Here is a 23,315-nt window from a genome sequence, read left to right as displayed (position 1 = left end):
CTCAGGGATTATAAAAGTTACTATGGTCAGATTAAAGGCTTGCCTAGGGAAGAAAAAGAGAGGGGGGTACAAAGTCCTCATTTGGGTATTACTCTAAAATTATATAATACCTATTTAATCATTTGTGGTAAAAATGCATGTTCTTGATCTCTTCTAAAGGCACTAAGAAAGACAGTTATCAAAGAACTACTTCTTACACAGTCTAAATTGGTCCTACTGCTTGCTACATGGACTTTTTTTGTAGCTACCTTATTTCCAGAGGCCAACTATATCCTAGGCATCTAGGGCATGTTCTCTGTGAAGCCTATTTCCTGAGACTTGCATAGCCATGCCAGTCTTTCACTGACATTTATCATATCAGTTACGTTGGTTTAGGTTCCTGCGCTATGAAGAAACAACTTTCAGCAAGCCTGATCAATGCTTTAATTAGTTACGGTAATAATCAGATTAATGACATCACAGATAAGCTGCCCTTCTTTACACTAGTTGTACTTACCAGCTATCACCACTCCAAACAGTACTATATACATTTGCTCAAAGGTCTCAATTATCTGAAGCTAAGGGATTATTTCAAGCCAGCACCAAATGAAAGCTTTAGGAATTCTAGTCAAATGCAGCCTGAGACATATTTAAGTGTGTAAGCAGGGGCAAGGTCCCTGGTTTGGTTCCTCATATGCTCAGAATAAACTGTTTTTCACATGCCTTGTAAATAAAATGGCCTGCAATAGGATTTTTATTTTCTTTTTGGCCACACAATTGTACCTAAACTAATTGATTAGTTTTGTATCAGAAGTTCTAGCTTACATGGATTTCTTTGGTCAAGCCCTAGCAGAAAAATAACCTTTGCTGAAGCATCCAACAACATTGGGATCAAGGTCTTACCTTTTCTCTGGAAAGGCTCTTTCCTTGCAGTGGGAACTAAGTTCATGGTGAGAGAAGCAGTTGATTATTTATCCTGATGCTGTTCTGTGTAAATCACACATCTTTCCTTTCCTCCGAAGTAAATTAATGCAGTCAAATTAAACTTAACCTGAGAAGAGATCTGCTGTATAATTGAACATTATTCTAATCATGTTATTTTTTTCTTCTGTAAATGATACCATATAAATAAATGCAAATTTTACTTTTAGCAAACAAAAACAATTCTACATTATTACATCTATTGAGGAATGAACTGTAAACAAACTACATAGTAAGTTGTAAGAATGCAACAACATGAGCAAAAAACATCTAATGAATCCAACCACTTACAAGTCTCTGGAGACACCCTCTAGTACTTAAATATTTATTACTAGTCTTCCCCAGGACTAAGAATATTGTAGTTTGTATCCTTATACATATAGAAAATGAACACACACATGTACACATGTTTACTGTTTTATACTGTTAATTATTTTAATTATTCTTACAAAATAAACATTGTTATTGGCTAGTTCTATATGATTTTTTTTTTAAACATGTACAGTATTCTAAACTTTAGAAATTGCACAGCACCAGAAAAAAAGAGATGCCTGCACTGGTTGAGTTTTTATATCCTCTTGGTTTTCATGGAGGAAAAAGGCACAAGCCATACGGCAGGTTAATCTTGTAAAAGTTTGAGAAAAAGACCATATGCAAAGCTCAAGAGCACCTATTCCTAAACATTATAAGCCCTGTGCATGTTCAGGCTTAAAGTTTAATATTTCATAGTATTTTTAACTCACAGTTGACTACTGCCAGATGTTTGGCCTGTCAAGCCAGTGAAAATGGAATGTATGGACATATGAAAATAAAGTGATAGAGAAAGCTTTCGTTTAAACATTAATAAAAAACTAACTGGGTAAAATATAAAATAACATACAGTTCATTACAGGTCCAGAAGCCTTTCCTATCAGTTCAGTTCCACTTCAGTGGCCACAGTTGTTTCTCCTTGTAGGTTCTGAGCTATACAAATGTAGTTTCCAGCATCCCTGGCTTCAAAATCTTCAATAACAAGAACGCTCTTAGAGATTCTTGTGGTATGTCCAGTTCCTCTGTTTATTAGCCTCCAGAAGTTTTGGATAATCACAGGCCTCTCAGACTGTTTAAAAGAAAAAAAAAAAAAAAAAAAAAAAGTGTATTTAGTGACTCTATCAAATTCTGAAGCAAGCAGTCAGTACAAGTCTACCTCTGAAAGTCATAGTGAAGACTCCTGTGTTAAGTATTGACACACCAGTGAGTTACACCAAATAAAGACAACACAATGCAGAGAACTTGCACTTAAAGTGGAAGAGACAGCTTTAGACTGGTGGCTCAGTAGGTTATAGGTTGCCAAAGCTCTGCCTTAAGTGTATGACTGAGCTCACTAGGTGCTGGGGTCCGCTTGTTAGGTTGAGTTCGTGTACTCACTCAGAGAGGGGAGGCAGGCTGGGGAAGGGGAGCAGTTTGAGATGGCTGTGTGGGCTTATTTTCAGCCATTTGGCACATCCTGGAAGGGAAGGCAGCAGTGGCATGAGTTAGCTGACTAAGATTCACCTAATTCTCTTTTAGCACAATGAGTAAGTAGCTTTAAATGCTGTTTTGTAAACTAATGCCTCCTCCTCGAGGTTCGGAAACGCTGCATGAGATAACCGACAAGCAAACAGGAACTCAAGAGGTGCTGCTAAATTAGTCCTTGAGCTCTGCTCACCGAAATATTTGTATACAACTAACTTCAAAGCCAAAAATATAAACAAAGATACTTACAAAGATACTTTTAAAATATTTTTTCTTCTATTTAGAACAGGATTTTTGCATCTTCTATAAGTGAATCTTTATAGACTGTTTGTCTTACCACACTCTTTCATACCTCATACACTTGCAAAGGACAAGGTAAGAGCAACCAATCCAAGGAGACACTAAAGCCGTCTCTTTCCTTTCAACCCCCATCATGCTAGCCAGCTAGCTTCACCCTAGAATAGCCTGAGTTGGAAGGGACCCACAAGGACCATTGAGTCCAACTCCTGACCCCACACAGGACCACCTAAAAATCAGACCATGTGTCTGTTAGCATTGTCCAAATGCTTCTTCAACTCCAGCAGGCTCAGTGCCATGCCCACGGCCCTGGGGAACCTGTCCCAGTGCCCAACCACCCTCTGGGTGCAGAACCTTTCCCTAACCCCCAGCCTGACCCTCCCCTGTCCCAGCTCCATGCCGTTCCCTTGGGTCCTGTCGCTGTCCCCAGAGAGCAGAGCTCAGCGCCTGCCCCTCTGCTCCCCTCGTGAGGGAGCTGCAGGCCACCATCAGGCCTCCCCTCAGCCTGCTCTGCTCGGGGCTGAGCAAACCAAGGGGCCTCAACCGATCCTCATACATCTTGCTCCTTAGACAATACAATATCTTCATAGCCCTCTTTTAGACACTCTCATAGCTTTATGTCCTTATATTGTGGTGCATACCATACTCAATGCGAGGCTGCCCACCGCAGAGCAGAGCAGGACAATCCCTTCCCTTGCCCGGCTGGCAGTGCTGGGCCTGATGCACCCCAGGGTGCGGTTGCCCCTCCTGGCTCGCGTTCAACTCGCTGGTGAACAAAATCTCCAGATCCCCTTCCACAGAGCTGCTCTCCAGCCTCTCATCTCCCACCCATATCTATATCCAGGGGTGCCCTTTCCCAGGTGTGGAATCCACCACTTGCTCTTGTTAACCTTCAACCTGTTGGTGATTGCTCAGCTCTCTAATTTGTTGGGATCTCTCCGCAAGGCAATTTCACTCCCTATTCTCAAGGGAGTGAAATGCTCCTCCCGATTTAGTGTCACCACAAACTCACTCAGCATACTATCAAGTCCTGCATCCAAGTCACTTATGAAAGTTTCATTGGCTTGTATCACAGTAATACTGTGGATAAAAGCGACAAGAAAAAGAGGTTTCTGCTTGGAAACCATCTCCTCTTAATGAAACAAACAGATAAACCATTTATCAACATGAATGCTCTAAGGCTTAAGCTAATTAATAACAGAGAAAGAGCAAGTTAAACACTTATCTAGAGCCAAAGCTACAATCCTGAACTTGCAAAATGACCAGTACAGGAAAAGGTGCCAGTCTTGTTGAAGCTTAGGGATGGGTTAGCGCAGGCAGGCTGTGCCTAGTCAGCGGCACATTTTTACAGCTGGCAATGACTTTAAATAAATAAATAAATAGAATAAAATGGTAAGGTCTTCTAGACATTCTTAACTCTTTAGAAGGAATCAAGCAAAGCTCTGCTTAGCAGAGCACTAGCCTCCTGTTCCCAGCTTGAAAAATCAAGTACTGCCTTCAAGTAGTACTGCACACTTAAATTCAAGCGTTACTATGTTAGGTTTTAGGTACAGCAAGTGAAGCTTCCCTGACTGTATTAAAAGTGAAGGTAAATGCCACGTAAGGCAGATACTATTTGCCTGGCTGGGCTTCCACTATCCCAGTTTTTCCTCAAACTAATTGCCTTCTGCTTTGAAGATAGTTTCAGGGAAGCATATTAAGGAGTGGATCAGTATGCATTCGCAGCAGGTGAATGAGCAAATGCAATTGTCAGGGAGTGGCAAGGGAAAAAGTATCTGAGGGGGAAGAAAGTGGGAGGGCGAGGTAGTATCTACAGCGATGAGGTGAGGGTCCTGCCAATAGGATGCACTAGCTAAAAGTCTCAGCAGACGAAGTGGTAGGTGGCTGTCCAGGTGCTGAGTGGGGTGGCAGGGAAAAAAAAGATAGCACTGACATCCCTGCACTGAAAGCAGCAGCAGGGAACAGAAGGACCCAGTAGCTCATTTTTCTTGCACTAAAGGAGGTGCATCAGAGCAGCATCATTGATATTTCCCTTTCTGCTCCCTCCACCCCCACCCGATGAGTTACTGTAGGGACTCGCTTCTTAACTAAAGTTTAAAATTAGAGGGGAGTGGAAGTGACGAAGTCTGCAAGACGCATATACTGCTGCTACTCTGGCATTTAGTTTGCTGGGGCTGAAACCCAAACAAGACTCTTCCCTCCCTTTCCCCAGGCACAGCTGGAGCTGAGACTGTTTTTGCCTGTGGATTAGCACATGAGCCCTCTCGAGGCTGTAGAGCAGATGCAAGCCACAGGCCAAAGTCTGTCTCTCTCAGCAGGTGGGTACAGTCAGAGGGTGTAGTCTTCTGCTGATAGCATTTGCCCTGGACTGCAGGCGCAGTTTCTACAGCAAATAAGGGAGGTAATTTGCATGCTTAGCTGTTTATGTTCAATCAGGGCTAGAAAGGCAAAACTGCAGTGCATGTGCCAGCTCCGCATCAGGTTCTGTGGGACCACTGGGCCAACAACAGCCAGCAGCCATGCCTGGCCACCCATTCTACTCTGAAAGTGCAAAAGCAGCAAGGGGCAGACACTAACAAGACACGGGGTTTTGGAAGGCCAGCCTGAGTCCAGAATTGAGTTCCTTCAATTGCTTGTATTTAGTGAGTACTGTGGATTACAGAAGATGTAAAACTGGGGTTTGTACAGGCAGTTACTACAGTCCAACATACAGATGGTAGGGGAAGTTAACAACGACAAAAATATGTATCAATCAGTCAACAAAGCTAATGTGGTCAACGGGGGTATTTCTTCTCTTCCCTGCCCAAGAGAGTGAATTGCTACGAAGATTGCCAGAGATAAATCTTCCCTTTTGAAGGACAGAGACACTGCAACTTATTCCTATATCTCAATGTAATGCTAAGGGCTAAGCTTAGAGGAAGACACTGGAGTGTTTAACTAAAAAAACAACAAACAAACAAACAAACCCCTAGCGTTCATCAGTTCCCCGGAGCTGAAGACACTTCACTTTTCCCTTCCATATTACTTCTTACTCCACCAACAGCTGCAAGCTTCTCTAGCCATTTAGACACCTGCCCCTTTCCTTCCTAACTTCAAATAGACTCTGGAAACATGAATTCTTCTGCCAAACTCTTCCCACGCTCCACCTAGTGCTCACTCCCCAGATCACCTAATCCACGCTCAGTACCAAGCATCTCACCAAACGCAAGCTGTGGCTGCCCTCATTTAAAGAAAAGGACAGGGAGGGTAAGCTGGTAGTTACTCACGAACCCTCAGATTGAGAGTCTCAGCATGAAATTTTACAATATTTACCAGAAAAAAGAAAAAAAAAAAAAAAGAATCCCCATGGATAACAAACAAACAACCAAACATAAAAAACCTGCCACCTAAGCAAGAACCAGAAATCTGGTTCCACATGCCCAGAACCATCACGAACCTTTTAAATCCCTTTGGTGCTCATTTGCTCTCTCATCAAGTATTTTCCCCTGAAAAGGCGCACTCCTTAGATGGCAGAGAGGGTGTTACAGTCTCTACCTTACTGGCTACAGCAAATTTCTAGGGCGTCAGCTTTGAATTTTTCCTCAAGCCCAGTAAGCATTGAACCCTGGTCACTCACTTAAACAATGAACTCTACCGTCAGACAACTTAATTTCATGCTGGCTCAGGGACACCAGTGCTGATGCTGAGGCCTCATTAGTGAGTTCTGCATCATCCTTTGACATCACAGCACCGGGAAGGCAGGCAAGTGGAATACAATCCCTCGGGTCCTACAGGACCCCTTTCCTCTGGGGAAGGTTTGCATCTTCCAGCAGTCCCTCTCTTGCTCCTAGCCTGCTTAGGATAAACAGCAGTAGAGGTGACTCTGGGCAGAAGCAGCTGTCTGTGCTTCTGGATCTGAGCAGCAATTCAGTTTAAAGATTCTGGGTTTTGATGATTCATGTGCCCAAGCCACGGAAATGGATAGGATATCAAAAGCAGAGGCATCAGAAAGGCTTTGTGAACTGCCCTAGAACAGCTTCCTGACGCTGGCTGGGCTTTGACCAGGCTTTTCTTTGTAAATGCTGCCAGAGGCCAAGTGTCTTTGGAATGGAAACCTGAGGGAGGGGTGAGCTTTGCTCAGCTTGATTTTTGCTAACATGGGTAAGAGCTCTCAAGCTTCAGTTCTGTGCTGCTTTTAGGCTCCCAGGGAAAGATGGGCTGAAGTTCAAAAGGGATGTGCTGCCTCCTCCTGCCAGCATGCCTGAGCTAGCAAGAGGCAGTCACCACAATAGGAAAGAATCTTCATTCCAAATCTAGACAGCAACTGGCATTCAAAATATTGACTTTATGAAGAAAAAAAAAATTTCAGCCAAGGCAGACACCTCTTACCTCTTGCCCTGGGTACTGCCAGCTGAAGTTCACGTCTACATCTGGCTCCCCAAGAACAGTGCAGATTACATGAATGCCATCTCTGACTTCTGCTCTATTGGATGACGCCATGATTGTGGTTGAGGGTGGGCCCTTGGGGACTTATAGAAAGACAGTATTGAGAAACTGGAAATTGGTTTCTGAAGTGAAACATACCAATAAAACATATTCAAGACACAAGCTGTGAATCAGTTTGCTTAATGCAACAGGGAAGTGATGTACAGCTGCAGCTTTCCACCCTATACTGGGAAATTGCTGGAATTTATACGTACAAAGCTTTATCAGATACAGTTTTGATGAAGATTTCAAAATTCAGTGATTACTTAACTTACAAATTCATTTTTTAAAACTTGTTTTCTAAACCGTGTCAGCAGAAGAATGAGGAGTCAGTGTAAGTATATAGGAAACACCAGCTTACCTTCCACATAGAGTAGGTGATACTTGATGGAAATCTGAGGTGCTCCCTGTGACTCTGCTTTGCAGTAGACGATACCTTTGTGATCAGAAGTAGGGTGCTGGTAGACAAAACCCTTCTTAACATCATAAATAATATTAGTTCCATCAGTTTCAATTTCTTCTGCTGGAAATTCCCTGTGTAGAGTGACTTTTGCTGAAGGAGTAGTAACACGGCATGGGATGACTGCAGGTTTATCTGGGTTCAGGTAGACAATCTCAAAATAACTGGGAGTAGGTACAAAAAGTTCCTCTTTATCTAAGCAAAAGAGTTTAAATAGTTAGAATAACGTTTAAATCTTGGTTTAACAGCAAAAAGAGAAAATGCATGAGGAAATCGCTACAGGCAACATTAAAAATGAACCCAAAGCATTTTGCTTCAAATACATACACACAAAAAACACTTTTCTAATCTGAGACTATGTATTTACACAGCTTGCATTAAAAACGTTATATTAAAAAGAAATTCAAAATAGCCTTTTTTGCAGTCTTGTAGTCAGATTTCTTTAGATTAGGAAAATCTTTAGAATTCCTTTTCAGTGCATATCTAAATACTCATCTGTATCTAATGCTGTTCACTCACCCAGTTTTAAAGGGTAACAAACATTAAAAGAAACACCACCACTGGTAAGATAAGCAGTACTAGAAAGAGGTATTTTTTGGAGCTACAGCCTTTTTATACATATGATTTTAGGTAAAGTGTTTGATTTCCTGCTCTGCAACGTAGCTGAAATATTTAGTGCTTTCACACTGGCAGTTAAAGAGTATTTCCATATTTGGCGTCCTCCTTATAAAGCTGAAAGTCCTCTTTCTAGCATGAGCATTTAACCTAATAACTTGACTGAAAAGTTTATTCCAGCCTTTCTGAAGGAATGTATCCTTGGAACATGAAACACTTCTGATAAATGGCTTCTGTACAGTCTCATGGTCTTATTTAGCTCCAAAACCCATTACAAACAATCCTATCTTAGCATTTGTCCTGGAATATTCGCTAGCCAAGAATGCTTTAGCTCTAATCACACAGCAAAGGTTATTTTACCACTCAGAAAGTTTTCCATTGGCAGAACAAATTAACCATTTGTTTTCAACTCTGTTGCACCAAGTAGCAGTAAACTGCACACAGATATTTACTATGCCATGTTAAGGCTACTGTCAGCCTCAAGCTCTGCAGGACAATACACACATGTAGAGTGTTTTGCTTCTCAGCATGCTACATAAACACTTGGGAGAAACTGTGGCCTTGCCAAGATCAAGGAGGCCAAGGTTTTGAATTTGATGCAGGTAACTGGAAATATGTTGGGGGTGGGAGAGAATGACCTGAATGTCATGACAAAAGAAGTCTTCTACACACAACTATTTTCTTTATCAAGACACATTTTCAAAAATTAAACAGTCTTTGGATTCAACTTGTAGAAGATCCTCAGCATGTGTCAATATTATCAAAGGTATTTGATTTCATTGCACTGTGCATTATTTTACATGTATGTATGACCGTAGCATAATTCATAGGAAAAGTGGACTCATAAACTACACAAAGCGAGTAATTGTCTGCAAACTTCACCAGCAATTTCTTCCTTAACATCTTCTAAAAATAGACCAAAATTGTGGAAAAAAAAACATCTTGACAGTAAAAATCTGAAGCAGACTTATTGTCTTACTAGCGATCTTTATTTCCACATATTATATGAATATATTAATAATCCCCAAATTAATTACCTGTGAAAAAGATGTACGTTGAACCCGTTTTAGTCTCATCCTTCCTGCATTTGTTACCATTGCATTGCTGCAGCCAGCAGCTATATTCACCTGTGTCTGCTGCAGTGGAGTTTGTGAGGATCAGCTGACCGTACCTGTCAAGCTGCTTTAAACTGCGGAGAAGAAAAACAAAAGGCACAGACAAGCACCGCTGTGTTTCCTTGTACATTTTTGTCAGATCACTTCTACTTTTGATTATTTTTCTCCTGCTCTGCAACAGCCCCGTCTCTCCTTCAGAGCTATGTTGCAACTTCCCCTTTTGCTCCAGCAAAGGCCTGCACACAAGCAGTTTTATTGATTTCGACTGCATGCATGGGCATTTGTAAGCTTTTATCTTGTCTGGGTCGTTCCTGAACTTGTTCCAGAGCCTCTGTTTTGACAATGGGCTGTGATTGCCATAAACAATGTTTGTCTGTACGTTGTCTCAGTTCGTCTATATATATCCCGTATTTTCATGCTCCAAGCCAACCCCCATGCATTACATTCCACTCCTGATACCAATTACTTCAACTGCAGCGTTGCTTCAGTAGTATGCAGAAAGGTACCTCATGCCTAGTAACCATACTGGCAGTCCCATGAGGTGGCTGCATGAAATCCCGCCTGTGTGATTATTCCTGGGACTTCACTTGCTGTTTTCCCAAATACATCTCTTGGTGGATTGAAATTTGTAAATTAGTTTGTACCTACAGATACTGGCTGTTTCTAAGGGTCTTAACTCCAAAATTCAGTAGGCACGATCTCATCTTGTTCTTTTTTATTTTTAGGTTTGTTTTCCTGGCTCTTTCTTGCAGACAGGTGGTAGTAGAGTTGGCAGCACCTGCTATGTTACCTTCTGATGGACTGCAAAAGCACTGGTCCAACAGTACCAGTTGTCCGAGAACCCTGTCAGGACAGTCACGTGGCAGTACTGATGCATTTCACTGCTGCTCTCACCCTTAAAAATGTTATTTAATTACCACTTGCCTTTATATGGTAGCATATTTAAAACACGAAGGTTTCCTGCTTTCCTTTGCAAGCCACTGAATTCTACGGTCATTTCTGGTGTAATCAAGCCAGGAGAGACTTTTTCAGTTTTAGACATTGGGTAGCAAACTCCTTTTCAGTGTTTCAAACCGGGTCTGGACAAATACACAGCTTGCATCAATTCCCCACAGCTCCTGTGCTCTTACTGAGCTGTGGGTTCTCTCTCTACTTACCACCCCCCCATTTCATTTACACAGAGGTTATCCTGTAAGGCAGATGCAAGACTTCCCGAATCCTTTATCTGGGGGATTAGCACACTTTGAAGACATTCCTCTCTAAAACTTCTTGTTATTGTGCCACTGCAGCATTGCTGCAGACATGCGTGACACTGCTGCCTGTGCTAGATGCTCTGCTTCACTTATGCCCCGATTGCAGGCAGCCTCCCGCTGGCTGCTCACGTTCATTTATTTAACCAGAGAGGCTGCTGCTTTCAGCCACACACGTGCCCTGAGATTTCCAGCTCCCTGGGTGTTCTGCTAGGAAACTGCACTTACAACCCGCAAGCATGAGCAAAGGCTCACGTAACCCAATGTTCAGCCTCCAGCCAAGGCCAGGAGCTCAGGAATTAAAACCATGCCAAATAAACAACCCAAACAGGGCTGAGAATTATCTTTTCCACTGAAGCCTTCAGGCTCTGTCAGCACACTCATGCACCACAGAGCAGTTTTGAGGGCCGCCTAAGGAAACAGGCAAATCGTGTTTCCTGCTTGCTAATTCACTTGTCCTGTATGACCTTGTCTGATTCCCGTTTTTGGAATCATGTGATTATGGAAAAGCAGCATTTTCATTTGTAATGTATACACTGCCTTACATTATAAATCATCTTCAGGTTCTGGGTAGGCTTTGACAAATTCCTAAGTGGACAAGAAACCCTTTTTTGTATCACACACAGGAAGAAAAGAGAAATCCAAAGCACGTCCTAGTCTCTATTTTTATTTAATTCCACAGCTCCACTTCACAGGCTACAGAACTACGTTGGCATAAAATGTTTTGCAAGTAACCAGTGCTAATTGTCAACACTGTAGAGAAAACACTATGCTAAAACATTTAGCCTCCAGCCATTGATGCAGACACTGAACTATAGCTCAAAAATCCCAACAGACAAAAAAAAAATAAGGTCAAAATTAATTATTGTGCAGCATGTTTTGCTTAACTGAGAATCAGCTACCCAGTAATCAATGGCAATAGCCTCGTGATGTAGTCATCCACAAACATGCAGCAGCGAAATCTGGCAACAGAAGGAGTGGAAATGCTGAGACTTGTGATGTGACCACGTTAAGCAGACAAAACAGACTACAGAAAATGAATTATAAATGGCAAATTAAGCAACTGACCTATATTTCCAGGAGGGCTTTCATTTCATTAGTATTTTAGATGATGAAAAATCCATCTCAAAAGCCAAAACTCCACTGTGCTTTACATATCACAAAGTAAAAATTTTGTATATAGAAACATTTCAAGGCTGTTTAAAGAAGAAAAAAAACTACTTGAAAATCCTATTCCATACATTCACCTTATTAAGCTTTAGTTATTTTAAGTTCAAAAGACCTTTCTTAGAAAAGCTATGCCAAGTTTAGAAGCTAGAAAGAGATAAAGGATGATAAAAATATAGTGTACATGGCCTCACTTAAGAGTATCTAGCAACCTCCTCTCAAGCAGCTTGCACTCATACTGACACAGAAAAGCTTATCTCAAACACAGGCTCACTAGGAGAGGGCCATAACATCCTTAGCGTTTAGCACAAGAAAAAAGCCTCCTAGCTTTCAAACTTCAGAGCACAGTGAAATAAAAGACATGCAGCTAGACGTAAGCACAGACAACAACCCTCTAAGCCAGCAGGAGCCTGTGTCAATTTAAAGCAGCCTAGATTTGTCCTGTAAAACATTCATGGTTTCCTCAAGGCTTAGGAAAGTGCTCCTTGTCCACATACAAACATGCACACGGTGCTTCTCCAACTCTGACCCAACTGGAGCAGTTCCATTTCATCCAAGTTTATTTATCACAGACTTTCATCTCAGAGATACAGCTAGGTTTGACGTGGGAGACCCCTGCTCCAAGTCAGGCAGAGCACAGACCACGTGAAGTCAGCCTTTGTCCAGAGCACCTTTTTGCTCTGGAGCAGAAGAAAGCGAAAAGGTACTTGCCCTTCTTTTTCCTTCATCCCTCTCAGTTTTTGATTCTTCTCACACACTGTAGGGCCGGTTTCTGGGTGAGCCTGCAGTCATTAACTGGTTACATACCGTTTTATGAAGCAGCATTCCAGCCCTGCCATTCCAGGGGTGCCCGTGCTATCTTTGACTGTTAACGCCAGGAGTTTGGCTACATTACTCCACCAGCACTCACGATTTCCGACAAAGAGTTATCTGGAGAGTGTATTTATGCTGCATAGGGTAAGAGAGCACTGCAGATAATAAGCTAGTCCTGAAGTGAGCTGATGGGTGCCCCTAACTTAACAGCAAAGTCTACGCAATTTTAGCTCTCTTCCCCGAGCTGTATTGCCTGCTATGGTCTCTAAAGCAAAGTCTGTCATTCCAGTGTGCGCTGGTATTTCCTCCAGTTACAGCAGTGGAAAGAGAGGATTCATCCTCCAGCTGAAGATAAGAGACTGCCAGAGTTGTCCTCCTTTCACTCAGCATCTTCCCCTCACAAGCCCCATGTGATAATTTTAGCATATGTTAACAGCTACAGACCTATAAAACACAGACTCTCTGGTACTGCCAAGCAAAAATACTTCATCTACAAAGCCATAAAGTATACCTCTAAAACCAAAGAAACCACAGCCATCAGTATTACAAAACTGGCTTTTGTAAATATAACCTCTTCCTTCTAAGAAAACTCATATTGTCCTCCAGGCTGCTGTCTTCTCCTTTCCATATGGGTGAGATAAAAACATGATAAGCATGGCAAGGAGGCAAAACATCTGGCTTTTATCACTACCTCTTTTTGTAACCACCCCTAGGAAATGCATACACTTTGGTAGCCGCAAACCAAAACACACTCTCTGTCCCAGATCTCCTTCTTCTCTACAGGAAGCAGACCTTGGTCAGCACCTTCAACACCAGCTTCTGCCCCAGAGCTCTGCTGCTACCAAACCCTCCAATTAGTTGACCCATCACAACCCTGAACTCTAAAAGTCTCTTTTGCCCCACACAGTTGCAATTCTGATAGATGGTAGGGGTCCTCAAAGCTTCCTTCCAGTAGCAGCTGGAGTTTGAGGATGTCAGTAGCTCCCAGGAGATGCAAGATGCTTCTTGGCTTTATGATTTTCCTAAAATTCATGAGTACTCCCACCAGATCAATTGAATTTTATGTACCTTTTGTTACTTAAAGACAAGCAAGAACTGGATGCCTGAGCATCCGTTGCTTTAGGGACGTGCCATCGAGCAAACAGAAGGCAGTCGTCAGTCCCCAGCAATTGCACAGACCTTGTCACCACTGCCTCTCCTGTCCTCCGGCCCCAGCAACCTTCTCCTTCTCCTCCCCTGTTCCTTTTCACTTTCCAGTACCTCCACAGACCCCAGCCACTTTGCCCCTGCTGCTGCCACCTCCAGTTGTCCCAGTGCTTTTGCAAGGACAGCATGGAAGTCCAAGGTACAGTTCATTGGGCTGGGCTCCTCTCCACGCCTCACTAACTGGCAATGGATATCTCACCTCTTACACTGCATCTTTAAGCACAAAAACATATATTGAACATAAATCTATTTACAGGGTTACACCATGCTTGCTGTAAGTTACTTGTTAATCAGTTTTCCTCATTTTCTCCCCTCTGCCCTACATTTAGCAATTTGTTTTAAAATAATCTGTGTAAAATATTTGTAAAATTAAGAGAATTGCTTTTTATAGTTGATGCTTACTGCATGGACTTCTGCATGCCAAGAAGATCTAAGCTCCTCTTGAAAGCTAACTAGATGAGGTCTTCAAGATACTTTCAGTTACATTCATTCAAAGCTCTCTAAAATGAAGGAATACAAATTTTGCTTTTCATAAAGGGCACATTCTACAAAGACTGTTTTGCGTGCATCCGTTAGCACTACAGCAAAGATCTTGAGATAATTAACAAAGACGTGATAAAAACGTGATGCACAAGATTTGGTTGCCAATGTCTCCATAGATTTTTACTGTTCTGTGACTCTGAAATGTGCTATTAATCTGTGTCTTCAATTTCTCTAGTTAGTTATAGGGTCTTCTGCTTACAATTAAAATAGTTAATTCAGTCTAAATCAGTCTTACTGCTTCAGTAATCTACTTCTCAATATTTTTTCTAAAGCAAAGATCTTCATATTTCAATATAGACCCTTAGATAGAACCCTAACACAGTCCTAAAATAAAATACTTAGGCAAGATATAGCCATCCATCCAAAATGTTTTATAGCATTTATTTTGGGTGACATTATTAACTTTTGTTTTACTGTTACAAAATTACAAATACTGTGGGCTTGAATGAGAACACAGAGGTAAACTGCTGAGGCAACAGAATCCCAAACTACTTCAAACTGCGAAATGGCAGATTACAGAACTAGGAAACGCATATCTTTTTTTCCCAAACCACCCAAATTCTTGTATTTTACCCCTTTTGCATCACTAAAACAGTACAAGAGAAGCACAGTCAAACAAATAATGAAGCAGCATTCAGATCCCTCTCTGAAAACTGAGAATACTTGCCTTGCCTTCTTCAGTGCCAGATGTTAATACTCAGATAACATGTACACGTTATCTACAGGGCCATGCACACAGTCCAAACCACGAAAGCAGCCTATTTGCGGATGCGCAAAGGGTGAGCTACACTTAGAAGTGAGACCCACGACCACACACCCTCTCCCTTTTGGTATGATTTTGCACATTCTGCTTTGGCGTGCTAGTAGGCCAGGCCCATACTGCGGCTGACATATGCCACCTAGTGGCATACCTCTGAATAAAATACCATTTATTGCAAAAGAAAAAACAGTAATTGTTCAAACCAGCCACAAGATCTTTTGAGAGATACTGCTGAGATAAGCCCTCAGCATAAATAGGCTTGTTGCTGTAACTTCTTACACCAGAAGTCTTATACAAGCTATAAAGAAGTTTATGCAGCCAATTTATTCTTGAACTCCTAAGCTGTAAGGGGACAAGTAAATATACACACAAGAAAAGAATCAGCTCATGAATTTCATAAGGGTACGGTACAGACCACGGGGTACAGCTGTCAATTTTCAACCCTATTCTTTGAAAAGGGAAGTAGAAAGAAGAGTATATCTGAAAAGGTAACCGACTGTGATTTTAAGGCGGCTTCATGCCTGTAAGGAAGGGAAATGGATCACAGGGATTCAGACAACCTTGGTTATTTAAGATCCCACAAACTTTTACTTAATTTAGGAAAAAAAGGACAGTAGGGCTTGATACCTTTGCTCATACTTCTGTGCTCCTCTTACCTAATAATGCAAGAAATACTCCTTCTGGCTATTGTTTAGGGACTTGTTCACAGTGCTCCTCAGTCTCCTGACTACTTGTCTTTCATAAACACTTAAACATAAATCTCCATAAAACAGTGAAAACAAACGGGCTCTTCTTTTGGCAAAGAAGTGTTAGTGGAAGACACCCTTGAACTCCTTTTTACGCCCTTTCTCTTTCAAATACAGAATGAAATTAGTACATTCAATCTACACTTCCCTATCATGTGCTATGCTCAAGAACTGAGAAGGCCAACAAAAGTACAGGTCTTAGTGCTGTTTAGAACAACAGTACACTCACCTGCTGGGGCAAAGAGAGGGAGGAAGTCCTTAGCTCCTCTTCCTGCTCTCGCAACTATTTATGTGGTTTCCATTAAGCTGTCACTAGATGAAAGAAAAAGCCTTCCTAAACCCAAGGCGACTATCCTCAGCGTTAAACTCCATCTCACCACTAACCTTGCAATTCCCTCTGCATGCAAGGGTAACTTTGACAGAAGAGGTAAAGTCTACCCTCACTCACTCCTTAGAGCACTGGTTGATGTATTTTTATTTTTTTTTCCAATTGAGAGATGTGGGTTTGAGCCTCTTCAGGAAATTAATGTGTGTGTCTCAGGTGATACCTACGCTAGCAGCCAGCACAGCCCAAGAGCAGCAGGTATCTGTGGAGCACCAGAGCTGGTAGTGAGTACCTGACATCCCCTCTCACATATTTTGATAGTTTTACTTCAGATCAGCTCTAGTGTGGTTCTTTGGTAGTGGCTGGAGCACACTGGTGTCCCCCTGGACCACAACTTCTGTTTTAGATTGATCTGAAGGAAATCCAGTTCACGTGCTACGAGACTGTTGCACAGTGCACATCACAGGGCAGGAACTGGGCGTGACTGCAAGATGCTTCTCCTTTGTTACAGGCATAAGCAGCCACTGGGTAGCACATCTTTTTCCCCAAAAAATGAAAAATAGCTTACCTGAGTCTGGAGTCTTTGAAGGTGTCTAGGTACGAAGGATAGCTCCAAGTAACGTTGCTCCCCTTGCAACGCAGTTCTATGCTTTGTCCCGCGGACAGGCTCAAAGTGGCAGCTAGTTTCTGGAAGTGACCTTTATCCATCACCTGCATCAGTATGGACTGCGACTTGGAAGAGGAGTCAGCAGATTCTCTCTCCTTCATTTTGGGGCCTTTGGGTTTTACTTTTTTATTGACAGGCCTGATTTTGTTTTCCCCTGGTTCTTTTGGATGTTTATTTTTTGCATACTGTCCGATAACTGGTAAAATAAGGAAAAGAAGACAACATTATTGATTAGAAACAGGTTATACAGTCTTCTTGCAAAACAATTCTCCTTAATTATCACAGAGAATATTTTGATCTTCCTATAAAAGATTCACAAATATGATTAAGAGTTAATTTCCATAAGTTTTTGAAGTCTCTGACATGACTCATTTTCCTGGAAAGAAAAAAAAAAAAAGAAAAAAAGAGAAAGCTTTCAATAACATGTGGAAAATCTATACTTACAGGTCACATAAACAGACAAATATGTAAGGCATGTGAACTTCTCAGATGGTACGGGAAAGAAAGACAGCATTTTTCTCTCCTGTTACTTTTGTCATTGCTACCTCCTATCACTGCCTTTTAGTATGCAATGCTACACAAGCCCCCCGTCTTTATACATATTTATCTCTTTATACACATTTATCAGTTCTGCACAACCTTTTAATAGGCCGGGTTACTGTAAGAGAAACGTGAAGAAAAACTGGAAAGTCACCTGAAGGCAGCATTCAATTCATCACTTCTCTATTATGGCCACTTATCGTGGAAACTGAAATCTCATTTAGAGGCAAATGGTAGGAGATTTCATTACCTGCTAGAGGCAATAGGGATGCTCAGCAGCCTTTAAAAACTAAGCAAATGAAATGGAAAAGTATCTCAAACTGACTAACACAAAATTATCCTTTTTAGAAAAAACAAACAAACAAACAAAAAAATCTAACCCCCAGATTCAAATGCATATGGGATCAAGCTCACTGTGCTGACTTCTTGGGTGGAAAGGTGTAAAATGCTTTTGAGCTTCAAAATTCCTCTGCAAACTCCTCAAGATCTTTTTGATGACCCTTTCTTTGACTTGCACCGCTCAGTGCCTCACCCCTATGCAAGGCACGCCAAAACAGCACAACAGCAGCACTCCACCTCTGCTCGACATTGCCTAGCCGTGCCACGCATTCCCCACGTGCAGTCACCCAGCAAAGAGCAAGGTAAGTCATCAGCATTTGCATAGTTTAGCACCCCTGTAGGTTGATAGCAGCCTTTGAAATAAATAAATTAATTAATAACGTAGACATTCACGCTTTAACTGAAAGTGGGAAGCACGGATCTTTTGTGAGATGAGCTGAAAACTGCACAACATCCACAAAGCGTGCCTGACAGCTAACTTGCACTGAGTGCAGGTTTTCCACGTACAAGTGCTCTGGTACCTTACTGTACAAACCAAGCAACAAGCTCACCACGAAGAACTGGGAAATCTGATCTGAAACAAGAACACACCATTTGCTGCGAGGGTGGTCAGCCACAGGCTCAAGGTTGCCCAGAGTGGTTGAGGAGCCTCCCTCCAGCTATGGAGACCTTCAAAACCCCACTGGGCATGGACCTACAGCTAGCCTGAGGTGGCCCTGCTCACCCTGGGGCTTGGACTGGGTGATTCCAAGAGGCCCCTTTCTTCCAATTTTATTCTGTACCCATTTTCTAACTACTCTGAGCACAGGACCCTAGTAAGTGACATGTCACATACATTGCAGGGGCAGGTTGAAGGTATCAGGAGCTGACTTTCTCTGGGATCATCAAACAGAATTTCAAGATCAATTTCCAAAGAAGCAACTTCTAAGCAATAATTCCTGAGTTGCAACCCATCAATGTGTGTGCAAAGTTGGTCATTTTTGCTGTGTGTTTGCTACCAACACCAAATTTCAGGTCTTATTTTCACCACCCAGCCTTTTAAAATTTGCCTTCTGCAAATCTTTACTGTTAGGTGCTTTTTTTTCTGATGCAGGTTTATAAATCTGCTGAAAAGCACGTGCTTTGTCAATGTGCTCCAAAGCTAGTTCTTTATCATAGCAATGAAAGATGTCTTCTAACGATTCTCTCCATAAAGATTTTGTCTATTACAGTGCCCTGTAGGATATGGCACGTACCAAAGTCCCTGATGGGGCCACAACATCACTATTTTCCAGTGAAGCCTTAGCACCTCCATAGAGGTGTGTGAACATGGACACATAAAAATAATCTGATTTTTGATTTACCGTTCTAGTTTCTGTAGATGTTCTTTCTTATTGCCTGTTCCTACCAGTGTTAGGGTTTATAGCCATCTCTTCCTGTCCCAACCCAGCACACTACAAGAAAAAAAAATAAAAATATGGATGGCTTCTAATCCCTTTTGCAAGTTGTTTCTCAAACTTTTTTTGTCTGCCTTATTCTAGTTTTTGTATTTAACTCATATGTGAGTTAATAAGCCTCCCCATTTTATTTAATTCCCCCTTTCCAACTTAAACACATTAGTGGTTTCTTTGGCTTTTATTATTCCTGCAAGAATACTAAAACTACAGTCTGGCTCTTCTAAAGCAACGTCTGAATCCAGCTGTGAGCACTGCTCAGGATCACATCAAGAACTGCCACTTTGCTTGGGATTCTCTGGGGAGCTGCTCTAAGAAGTCACTGTCTGTGGCATCTCCACAATTACACTTGGCATCACACCCCGCTGTGTGCCATCCAGCTCGCACAAGGCCAAGCAACTCTGATGCTGTTCTTTCCGACCCTTGTTGCCTCTCTGATTTTCCTCAGCAGCTCAGTTGTACACTGGGTGGTCAGTCACCGGCTTGTTTTTTCTGTACAGAGCTGCTGTTTTACTGACAGAGCTCAGCAGGCACCAGATTTGAGACTACAGCTTTCTTCAGAACATACTGCCACTGTTCCTCTGGGGCAACCTGTTCCACTGCTCCTGTATAAACTGAGTCCTGCTGTTAGAAGGTCCCACTGACTGGCCAGACGAGCATTCCCCTTTCAAGCCACCCATTCCAGTTCCCCCTTGTACTTCCCAGCCTTGTCTCTGTAAGCACACAAGCTTTGGTTCCATCACACTTTTTTTTTTTTTTTAACCCTATTTAAAATCAGACCATTTGTTCAGACCCCTCTTTGCCACTACACCATTATGATCTGCCAACCCCAAGCCTTGCATTAGCTTGAGGACACGCCGCTCTTACAGCATCACCCCAAGGAAACGCATCACCCCAAACCGTGTGCGCTCCCACACCCGAGACTCTGCCGCTAGGAAACTGTTAAAGATTTGCCTATGAAAGCACTTCAATTTCAAGTGCCAGAAGCCTGGTTTTAATTTCCTCCAGATGCAGTTTTTCCTTTCCACACAGGCTCCCTCTGTTCCACATGTTTCTCTAGCTCCCAGCGAGCCTAAACACTTTCCTCCTACTGCCCACTGCACAGTGGGGCTCTGTCTTTCTCACCTTGTATTTTCCTGCAGATGACAGCAGGGCATTTCAGGAAAAGCTATCACAGAGATTTTACCTTCTTACACAAAAAACCTTGCTCTGCCTCTCTCCTGAACCTCCCCAAGATGTGAGTTTCCACACAAGCCTGAAGCCACCACTTTCTGCACCTCATAATCCCACGCTGTCATTGCTGGATGAAATGTCTGTGTGCCCAGTAACTAACTGGCACGGTCTGTCACCTCAGATAAGAGGACACGCTACCAAATCTATCTGCAAAGAACTCACTGCACTGATTCCTCCTCTCTCTTACCCAAACTGCAAGACCTTCCCAGGGAAGGGAACAAACCCCACCAGCCCATCTACTCTGGTACGTGAATATGCCACGTTTGGGGTACTCTACCCTCTCACTGGGTTTATCCACGGAGCCCCCACTGTTTAAATCAAGGGACAGCATTTATAATTAAAAAGAAAAGGCTTAGTTGAAAAATATTGATTGAGAACACACATCACGTCTACCTCTGATCTGCTCCAAATATCAGTTCCAGGACACACTGCACTCATTTCCTCTGCAACGGTACATTCAGGCTCCCCAGCTAACCCTTCGTGTCCAAGCAGGAGACAGCACATCAATACATCAAAAAATATGCTACGCAGCACTTTTCCTCCTGCTTCACAGCACCTTTTATTGTTTCTCTCCCCCTTGTTCTCATAGATGTTACACAAAAATCCCCAAATGAGTATTAGTCACAGAATGTAAAACGCATCCAGTGTTGACCTGAGACATCACCTATATCCACGTGCATGCTCCACTGGTTTCACAGCTGCATGGGCTACAACTGGAGAGTGCCCCTGAGTCCCTTCAAGTGCCCACTAAGAACTTCAGAAGCAGAGAGCGAGCAAGGTCTCCCACAAGGACAGAGCGGTGTGCACCACCCACCTGACGTACCCATTCCACACAGCAGGTCCCTGCTACATCTTGGCAGCACTGGAGACCTTTCAAATCACATTAACGTGGGTGACTTCTTGGAGAAAATAATAAATCAAGCAGTACATTACCATAGAGAATCACCCTGAAGCCCTAGGATTAGGATGAGAGGGTAGAGTCTTTGTGATTGCAGCTAATGGAACAAAACAGGTTGGACAAACCTCTATTTGTGGCACTTCAAGTGCAATGTTACCATGCAAACCAGCACTCGCACAGACAACGTGGAGTGGCATACCAACATTCACGTGGGCAGTCTGGAGAGAAATATTTCACTGGTCATAAACTGACACAAGCTATGTTAGGAAGGCTATTTAGCGATCAGATTATGCCTATGGCTTTAAATTAATAGCTATCATTAAATATGACAGGTTATTTCTCACATAGATGAGCCCCTGGATGAACCAGTGTGAAGCACCCACCCAAACCTCAGTATGAAGTAGATGAACTAAGAAGCAAGTTAGCCTGGAAAACCTTTTGCCTCAGTTGCAACTCATTTCTCGTTCTGCATTTTTATTGTCTGTTTCTTAAATAGAGAACATTTTTCTTGATGTGGTACTACACAACCACACACCCCATCTTTAAGCAGAAATCTTCTACACCACACTGGTACAGCAGCTCCTTGCCCAGATTGCAATCCCTTCGCACACGGTCATAAGAAAAATTAGGCTGGGAAGGACATCTGGAAGCTCCTTCCTACCCTAGTCCAGTTGCTCAGGGCACTTTGACAATCTCTCAGCCTGGAGACTCTACAACCTCCCTGGATAACTACTTCCAGGGCTTAACAGCTCTCAGGGTGAAGAATTTTTATGTTTTTACTATATTTTTTCCCCTTATGTCCTGGGCCACTTGTGGCAGCTGCCTCTTTTCCTTGCACCATCCATCTCAGAGCCTGGCTCAGGTTTCTCCACAAACCCTCACTGTCACACAGCCTCCCCATGCTGACAGACCTCACTCCCAAATCTTTTCCATGGGAAACGGCGGCAGGAGGGGACAATGCTTCAATCTTTACTTCAGCTGCCCTCTCCACCAGCAGATCACACAATGACTGATGTTTTCAGAGTAGAAGCACAAACCACTGGCTAGAGCCCACAAGTATGAGTAACAGAGAAGTTGATTAGGAGCTTTCTTCCCCAGTCAAAAACTAACTCCTTCCCCTGCCAGGAGTTCATCGCAACATAAAACTGAGTCAAGAACAAAGTTCGGTCCTTCCAAAAAAAAAAAAAAAAAGAAAAAAGAAAGAAAGGAGGACTGATGCCTGCCACGCAGGAACCAACCCGCTTGCACCCAGAATCTTCCACCAGCACCATGCGGGGACACGACGCCTGCTCCATGGCAAAGGATGCCTCAAAGGGGCCTGGGGTGGGAGACGGGTTTGTGGCAACCACGTCCAGGGGCATGCCTCGGGGGCTGAAGTGTCACTCTTTCCCTCACAACTGACATTGATTATAATTATTTTTTAAATTGAGCGCCACGCGCAGCACTAAGCCTCCTCGGGACAGGCGCAGGGACCTGAGAGCTGGCTGAAACAGCAAGGCAGCAGAGGGGCAGCTGGTGTTTCCGACGACACCCCCCCTTCACGCACCCCAAATCTCCGCCCTGGACGAAGCAGCCCCATTTCGGCCCCGCGGCTCGCTGTGGGGGCTCCCCGAAATGGCGGCCGGCCCGCCGCGGGGTCCCTCATGGCGGCGGGCGGGGGGCGCCCGGCGGGGCAGGGTGCAGGGGCAGCAGCCAGGGGAGCCCGAGGCAAGGTGCGAGGGGGACGAGGGGGGTGGCGGCGGCTCACCGTGCGGCAGCGCGTCCTGCAGCAGCAGCAGGCTGAGGAGCACCCAGAGCCGCATGGCGAGAGCGGTCGGGGCGCTGGGCTGAGGCGGGGCGGGCGCGGCGATGGAGGCGGCCCGGCAGCGGGGGCCCCGCGGGGAGGAGCCGGCGGCGGCGGGGAGCCCCGGGCCGCTGCCCCGGGCCGGCCCCTCACGGGGAGACTCACGGGAAGAGGGCGCAGCGCTGACCTGACCCCGTCGGGCGGTCT

The 23,315-nt window shown here is 43.5% G+C and overlaps 1 protein-coding gene across 1 annotated transcript; it reads right to left on the bottom strand.

Moving 5' to 3' along the window:
* Positions 1 to 1,425: 1,425 nt before the first annotated feature.
* On the bottom strand, positions 1,426 to 23,146 carry PDGFRL (platelet derived growth factor receptor like). Its single transcript, XM_032187447.1, has 6 exons — positions 23,073 to 23,146; positions 16,784 to 17,078; positions 9,328 to 9,479; positions 7,577 to 7,870; positions 7,120 to 7,259; positions 1,426 to 2,059 (listed from the first exon to the last, which is right to left on the bottom strand). The coding sequence occupies exons 1-6, from the start codon at positions 23,125 to 23,127 to the stop codon at positions 1,871 to 1,873; spliced, it is 1,125 nt and encodes a 374-aa protein (XP_032043338.1). The 5' UTR covers positions 23,128 to 23,146; the 3' UTR covers positions 1,426 to 1,870.
* Positions 23,147 to 23,315: the final 169 nt, after the last annotated feature.

The sequence above is a fragment of the Aythya fuligula genome, chromosome 4 (assembly GCF_009819795.1).
Source record: "Aythya fuligula isolate bAytFul2 chromosome 4, bAytFul2.pri, whole genome shotgun sequence".
NCBI classification, from domain to species: domain Eukaryota; kingdom Metazoa; phylum Chordata; class Aves; order Anseriformes; family Anatidae; genus Aythya; species Aythya fuligula.
Note: the sequence above shows the minus strand (reverse complement) of the source record. Positions and strands in the feature narration are given on the sequence as shown.

Coding starts and splice junctions, on each gene's coding strand:
- PDGFRL (XM_032187447.1), bottom strand. CDS start 23,127: ATGCGGCTCTGGGTGCTCCTCAGCCTGCTGCTGCTGCAGGACGCGCTG. Junction 7,871..9,327: donor AACGTACATCTTTTTCACAG/GTAATTAATTTG, acceptor TCTTTTGCTTAG/ATAAAGAGGAACTTTTTGTA. Junction 7,260..7,576: donor TCACCTACTCTATGTGGAAG/GTAAGCTGGTGT, acceptor TCTTTCTATAAG/TCCCCAAGGGCCCACCCTCA.